At 35.2% G+C, this 7,817-nt stretch overlaps 1 protein-coding gene across 1 annotated transcript in view; it reads right to left on the bottom strand.

The window, feature by feature from the left end:
- Positions 1-255: 255 nt before the first annotated feature.
- LOC128656281 (otolin-1-like) overlaps positions 256-7,817 on the bottom strand; it is an 82,098-nt gene continuing 74,536 nt past the window's right edge. Inside the window, 2 exon segments of the mRNA XM_053710108.1 lie at positions 256-1,270; positions 2,243-2,314. Of these exon segments, the coding sequence (XP_053566083.1) occupies positions 336-1,270; positions 2,243-2,314 (1,007 nt within the window). The 3' untranslated portion in view covers positions 256-335.

Here is a 7,817-nt window from a genome sequence, read left to right as displayed (position 1 = left end):
TATATATATATATATATATATATTATATATACTCAATATGTTTTTAGCAAAGCCCATCGATACATCCTCCACAGAAAACCAAAACTACCCATTTTTGTATAGGAGCAAAGAAATCTGGGAAATACTATGCATATGAGCTAAACAATATGACACCTTTTTTCTTCAAGTATCTGTTTAAACATGGATTCCCTCATGCTGCCTTGTACCATACTTATGAGACTGGAATTGACGCATTAAGCATCCAAGCCCCTTTAATTAGCCATAAATGTTAATGAAATTATATGAATGTATATATTTATTATTTTGTTTTTTACTTATTCATTTTGGCTTTAATGTTACATTGTAACCCAATCTGCTACCTTCCTTTGTTGCAGTAGTGGTACTTCAGTAGTATCCTCCGGATATAGAAGAAATCCTGTGAATATACAGTCATCATCATTACTTACATAGAGACCATTCCAGTCCCTTGCTACCTCAAGCCAAACCTGATCTCCAGCATTTAATCTCAGTAACAACATAGCAGATGCCTGATCTATTTCTTGACCATACAAGGTTTCACGACTTTTGAATATCTTTTTATTGTGGGCAAAAAGGCTGATTCGTGCTGGACGGCCTCTGACTGTCAGGTGATATGCAAATACGTAGGTACCAGGTGTCGTACAATTAAATTTTCCTGTAGTAGGATTGTAATCTTCCTGTTCATTGTAGAGAATTCTATCAAATTTAATAGGTGAGTTGGGTTGTGGGAAAGGCTTTGACAGGCCAACAGTGAAAGCAGATCTTACAGGCTTTGGGTACTCCCCTTTCGATCCCTTTAGACCTTTAGCTCCCTTTTTTCCTGGAGTTCCTCGAATACCTTTGCTGCCATAATTCCCTTTTGGCCCTGGTTGACCCATTAAGCCCATCTCTCCAACGTCACCTTTATCACCTTTCATTCCAGGTTCTCCCTTTTCTCCACGTTCACCTTCAAAGCCATTTAATCCATTTAATCCAGCATCCCCTTTAATACCCTTATCCCCTTTCAACCCTCTTTCTCCATTTTCTCCTCTGTCCCCTTTCTCTCCAATATCACCAGCATTTCCTTTGTCTCCCTATATCTCCTTCTCCCCCTTGTCTCCTTTTTCTCCATCCAGACCTGTGAAGCCCTGCTCCCCCCTTTCACCTCTATCTCCTTTTGTCCCATTTTCACATGTATCTCCTTTGACACCTTTTTGTCCTTTTATTCCAGAAAGTCCAGGATCTCCTCGTTCTCCTTTTGGTCCAATGTCTCCTGAAGGTGTGTAAATCAGAGAAAATATGATCATAGCAAGACTAAATAGACTGAATCATATGTAATTATGTATACAAAATAGGTTCTACTTCCAATGGTAATGGACAGAATGGGTTTTGGGAATGAGGAAATGGCCTACAGTGTAGGTACATTTTTGGTTCCTTCTGTGATCCAATAGATCTTGATCTGATCACATCATCTTAAGTCTATACATATAACATTAATGATGGGCATATGGGCTTAGTGAACAGCTACATTTAAAAACACAATTTGTTTATAAATCCAAACCTAAGCTGACTTTTAGATAGCATACTTTAAATTGTGTATTCTGTATACGAATAAATGCAATTATAAAACACATTGCTCATTTTTTATCTACTCCAGCCTGTTCATAGCATAATTTTCCCAGAAGCAGTTTGCAAGATGTGTAAGTGCCTTGTTTTCCATTAATTTTCCTCTTCATGGCAGAATCACATATTACTCATATTATCCACAATAACATATAACATTTTATTAGATTGGTTCTTTCACCCATGAAGAAGGATACATTTTCTGTAAGGCTGCAGTAATTAAAATACATGATAACATCGCATCATGCCCTGAAAGCATGTCTACTTCTATAATTGCTGTTCAGTTATCAAAAACATTGAGTGAGAATCACACCTTCTTTGCCAGAGGCACCAAGTATATCAAATTTTTACAGGCTCCCTAATGGCACCAAAGAGGTTAAATCAATTATTTAAACAGCAATCCTTAAGCAAATGCATAAGATTATGCCAGCATCACTCAGACATCTTGCAAGTATACCTGTCTGCTAGTAGCTGTATGTATGTATCTGACACAATTCCAGGGGGAGAATTTCCCGTTCAGCAAAATCAATTCAAACAGAGGTCATCAGAGCAGAGTTTCATTACAACAAAGGGAGAATGAGAAACAAACAAATCTAATTGTGCATTATTCAATATTATTTACCTGTTTCTCCTGGCCTCCCTTGTAATCCTGGTGTCCCGCTAGATCCTTGCTCTCCATGTTCTCCTTTCTCACCTAAAGGTAAGCAACCATTAATAAAGTCTACAGTAGTTAGGGTGCTGTGAGTATTTGGCATCTTTCTGAAACATATATTTACAATCTATACCAGTAATCCTTGTTTCTATTCATGTCAGCTTAACGAATCACTTGCTTAAAATGTTATTGTGCAGAATGTTTTATAAAGTGGGCAGAATGATCAAGAATGACATCAAAGACAACGTGATAGAAAGATAGGGGCAGACTCAGTTTTTTAATGGATAGATCATATCAAAACAGCATGAATCCAACACTTGGTACAGGGGTAGTGGTGGGTCATTCATAAAAAAAGCTCATCACTAGTTAAAATAAAATACTTTGAAATGCATTGCATTTTTGTAAAAAACGGTGTTCCTGAGCTAAACAGATAACATATTTTGTTTTTATGCTTTTGGACTTATCACTGATCACCAATAGGGCTGTAGGAGTTACCATTACCAGCAAGTGAGTAATCTGTCCTTAGGGATCACTGCAGAAACTTTATGTTATTTTCAAAGAACATTAAAAAAAACAATAAATACAGTAGATTTGCGTAATTAACAAATGCATGATAAACAAAAAAACCAATATAATAGCACTTGGTTTGAACATTAAATGAGTAGCAGTTTTTTTTCTGACAAATTTGTAAGTTATGTCTATTTCCACTCCTCCTGTTTCATGTGACAGCAATCAGCCAATCACAAATGCATATATGTATATTCTGTGAATTCTTGCACATGCTCAATAGGAGCTGGTAACTCAAAAAGTGTAAATATAAAAAATACTGTGCACATTTTGTTTTTGGAAGTAAATTGGAAAGTTGTTTAAAATTGCATGCTCTATCTGAATCATGAAAGTTTAAATTTGACGTAAGTGTCCCTTTAACCTTTACTTAAACAACAAAATAATTAAATGTTTAATAACTTCCTGCAGTGAATGGTAAAGTGATAACCTGCCCAAATTAGATAGCCATACTGTCTTTTAGAGCTCCTATTCTCCCCATAAAACAAAAAAGGGGTTGAGACCCCAGTTTAAAAAGAAGGTTACCCCCTCTTTCCACTATGGGGTCTTATGACCCTTATTATTAGACTGTAAATGTATTTACTTTATGGGGGAGCAGAGCCCCCAAAGGTGCCACTATCCCCTAAAGACAGCTACAACACACATACACACTGTACCCCTCACATGAAATAGAGGATTGCTAATATTCAAATGAGTGGTCTGATGCTTATTTAAATTGCAGGTAAATTCTATAAAAATAGTAGTCACCTGCATACTTAGTTCCTTTAACAGTACTCTGGGCTATAAAGGAACCCTTGCACCACAAATATGCTCTACAATGGGGCCAATTAACTCTTTTCAAAGAAGAGATCACATGCCCAGGTGGTTATCAGCTGACCACAATGTTAACAGCAATCACCTTTCAGAACCATAGGCATATGGAAAATATTAGGTGGGTGGGGTATCCTATATGTTGCACCCCACAATACATACATGAACTCGAGACTCCTTATTTAAAGCAGGAATTATGCTCTTTGAAACTAGTGTTCCTGTGTCTGCCAACTGATTATCATAACAATGAACAGATGTCTCAACTTAAGTTCTATTTTCAGAGCTCTGATTATTTTTAAGATACCTTTATTACCCCTCACCATAATAATAAATCATAATACACCACATTAGAAATAGTGAGGTTTCACAATTCAAATACGGGGCTTTATATATTTATAGCTATGAAGGGCTTGCCATAGTAAGACCGACAATCTGGCAGTAACCGCTAGCCTCATCTTTTTGTACTGTTGATGTTAGTGCACAAATATCAATGTTTGTTTGAACTATTGAAAAAATTAAGGAGACATAAAACCCAACATTTTTCTTTCATCATTCAGATAGTGAATACAATTTTAAAATGTTCCAGTTTACGTCTATTATCAAATTAGCTTTCTTCTCATATTATTGTTTGTTAAAGAGATACCTAGGTAGGTAGCATGCACATGTCTGTAGCACTACATGACCGGAAGTGCTGCCATCTAGTGCTCTTGCAAATGTATTGCATTGTTGCAAAACTGCTACCATATAGTACTGCAGACACATGCACACTCCTAAACTTACCTTCCTGCTTTTTTAACAAATGATAACAAGAAAACTGAAAAAAATCATAATAAAAGGACATTGGAAAGTTGTTTAAAATTGTATGTTCTTAATCATGACATTAAAAATGATGGGTTTTATGTCCCTTTAAGAATTAAAATAAATGAGAGAACTGGGGGAAGGTAAAAACTGGTGATATTTTGAGAAATTCTTTTAAGACTTTTTGTATAACTATTTTATATTTCTTTTTCATTTTATTTTTTTAATATGTTTTACTATATAGAGTGATTTTGGAAAGGGGGAAGAATGTGCAGAAAGAATTTTGAATAATTTTCAATATATGTCATATTTGTATGGTTAAATATTTTATATCTGGTCATTTTCATCAGAAATTGAAAGATGGTGAAAAAAAAAAAATATTGCTCCTTTTTCTTATTCTTAATTCTTAATTTTAATTGACCATTTAAGTAAAAAAATACATATTTGTTTTCTGTTTTAAGAAATGAAATTATACTAAATGTGAGGCAGTAAAATATGTTTTTGTAATATTTAGAAAATAATTACTCCCATTATGCACTCTAGAAAATGACGCAAACAATGTATTTTTGCATTTCATATGTTGGTGCTTTCTCGTATTATGATATTTTTAGGCAAGTGACCATTAAATTGTTTTTATGTCTTTAACTGTAATCTTTAAAATTGTTTCTGTCCCTTTAACGTTTTTACTTATTACTTTTGCCATGCATCAAAATGTTCAAAGTTATGTGCAATTGTGTGTACTCTGGGCTTATATCTTAAAGGGACAGTCTACACTTTTTTTTTTTTACTGTTTAAAAAGATATATAATCCCTTTATTACCCCGTTCCCTAGTTTTGCACAACCAACACAGTTATATAAATACATTTTTTACCTCTGTGATTACATTGTATCTAAGCCTCTGCAAACTGCCCCCTTATTTCAGTACGTTTGACAGACACCCTATAGTGGTGAAAAACTGTCAAAAATGCCCTGACAGAAGAGGAGGCCTTCAAGGGCTTAGAAATTAGCATATGAACCTCCTAGGTTTAGCTTTCAACTAAGAATACCAAGAAAACAAAGCAAAATTGGTGATAAAAGTAAATTGGAATTTTTTTTAAAAATTACATTCTCTATCTGAATTATGAAAGTTTATTTTGGACTAGACTTTCCCTTTTGTCCCATATCAGTTTGTGTGATTGATGGCAATCCCTATTTCTTTCATGTAATTGGCAAGAGTCCATGAGCTAGTGACGTATGGGTTATACAATCCTACCAGGAGGGGCAAAGTTTCCCAAACCTCAAAATGCCTATAAATACACCCCTCATCACACCCACAATTCAGTTTTACAAACTTTGCCTCCTATGGAGGTGGTGAAGTAAGTTTGTGCTAAGATTTTTACGTTGATATGCGCTTCTCAGCATTTTGAAGCCCGATTCCTCAGTACAGTGAATGTCAGAGGCATGTGAAGGGAGTATCACCAATTGAATGCAATGGTTTTCCGCACGGAAAAGGTTCTCTGTTATCGGTCGTAGAGATTCATCTCCAACCTCCCTTTTCAGATCGACAATATACTCTCATATTCCATTACCTCTACTGATAACCGTTTCAGTACTGGTTTGGCTATCTGCTATATGTGGATGGGTGTCTTTTGGTAAGCATGTTTTCATTACTTAAGACACTCTCAGCTATGGTTTGGCATTTTATGTATTTATATAAATTTCTAAATATATGTATTGTACTTATATTTGCCATGATTCAGGTTTTCAGTATATTTCCTTTTGCAAACTGTCAGTTTCATATCTGGGAAATGCTTTTTTTAGGAAAAATGTATTTCTTACCTGGGGTATAGTCTCTTTTTCAAATTGACTGTCTTTTAAATTCGCGGGGAGAATTAGGCTCGCGAGGGCGCAAAATGCCAAAGTTTATTGCATCATTCTTGGCGCAAGATTTTTTTGGCGCGAAGTTACGTTCGTTGATGCAAATTCATAATTTCCGGCGTCTTAGTCGATGCCGAGTCCTTCACAAGGTTGCGTCATCTGTGGCGCGAGTGTGTCATTTCTGGACCAAATATTTTCATTATTTAAGACCCCATTCCTATATGTCTCTTGCCTTTTTTCTCTATCAGAGGGCTATGCTGTTTGCATTTTTTCCCCATTCCTGAAACTGCCATATAAGGAAATTGATAATTTTGCTTTATATGTTGTTTGTTTCTCTTACATTTGCAAGATGTCTCAATCTGATCCTGTCTCAGAAATCACTGTTGGAACCCTGCTGCCTGATAACAGTTCTACCAAAGCTAAGTGCATTTGTTGTAAACTTGTGGAGGTTATATCTCCTGCTGTGGTTTGTAATAGTTGTCATGATAAACTTTTACATGCAGAGAATGTATCCATCAGTAGTAGTTCATTACCTGTTGCTGTCCCCTCAACATCTAATGCACAAGATATACCTGTAAATTTAAAAGAATTTATTTCTGATTCTATTCAGAAGCCTTTGTCTGCCATCCCGCCTTCTAATAAATATAAAAGGTCTTTTGAAACTTCTCATAAAGTTGATGAAATATTAAATGACTGGCAACTTGCTGAATTATGCTTCTCTGATGAGGATTTATCTGGTTCAGATGTTCCTGCCTCAGATATTGACACTGACAAATCTTCTTATTTATTTAAAATGGAGTATATTTGTTCTTTGTTAAAAGAAGTGTTGATTACATTGGATATGGAGGAAACTAGTACTCTTGATATTAAAACTATTAAACGTTTAAATTCTGTTTATAAACCTCCTGTGGTTATTCCAGAGGTTTTTCCAGTTCCTGATGCTATTTCTGATATGATTTCTAAGGAATGGAATAGGCCTAGTACTTCTTTTATTCCTTCTTCAAGGTTTAAAAAATTGTATCCTTTGCCAGCAGTTACTTTAGAGTTTTGGGAAAAGATCCCCAAAGTTGATGGGGCTATCTCTACTCTTGCTAAATGTACTACTATTCCTCCTTTAGATAGGAAACTTGAATCTTTTCTAAGGAAAAGCCTATTTATATTCAGGTCATCTTCTCAGGCCTGCAATTTCTTTGTCTGATGTTGCAGCTACTTCAACTTTTTGGTTGGAAACTTTAGTGCAACAAGTATTGGATCATAATTTGTCTAGCATTGTTAACTTGATTCAACATGCTAATAATTTTATTTGTGATGCCATTTTTGAGATAATCAAAATTGATGTTAAATCTATGTCTTTAGCTATTTTAGCTAGAAGAGCTTTGTGACTTAAATCTTGGAATGATAACATGACTTCTAGTCCAGATTGCTATCTCTTTCTTTCAAGGTAATAAGTTATTTGGTTCTCAGTTGGATTCAATAATTTCAACTGTCACTGGGGGTTCGGGAGCTTTTTGCCTCA

Source organism: Bombina bombina, chromosome 4, assembly GCF_027579735.1.
Source record: "Bombina bombina isolate aBomBom1 chromosome 4, aBomBom1.pri, whole genome shotgun sequence".
NCBI classification, from domain to species: domain Eukaryota; kingdom Metazoa; phylum Chordata; class Amphibia; order Anura; family Bombinatoridae; genus Bombina; species Bombina bombina.
Note: the sequence above shows the minus strand (reverse complement) of the source record. Positions and strands in the feature narration are given on the sequence as shown.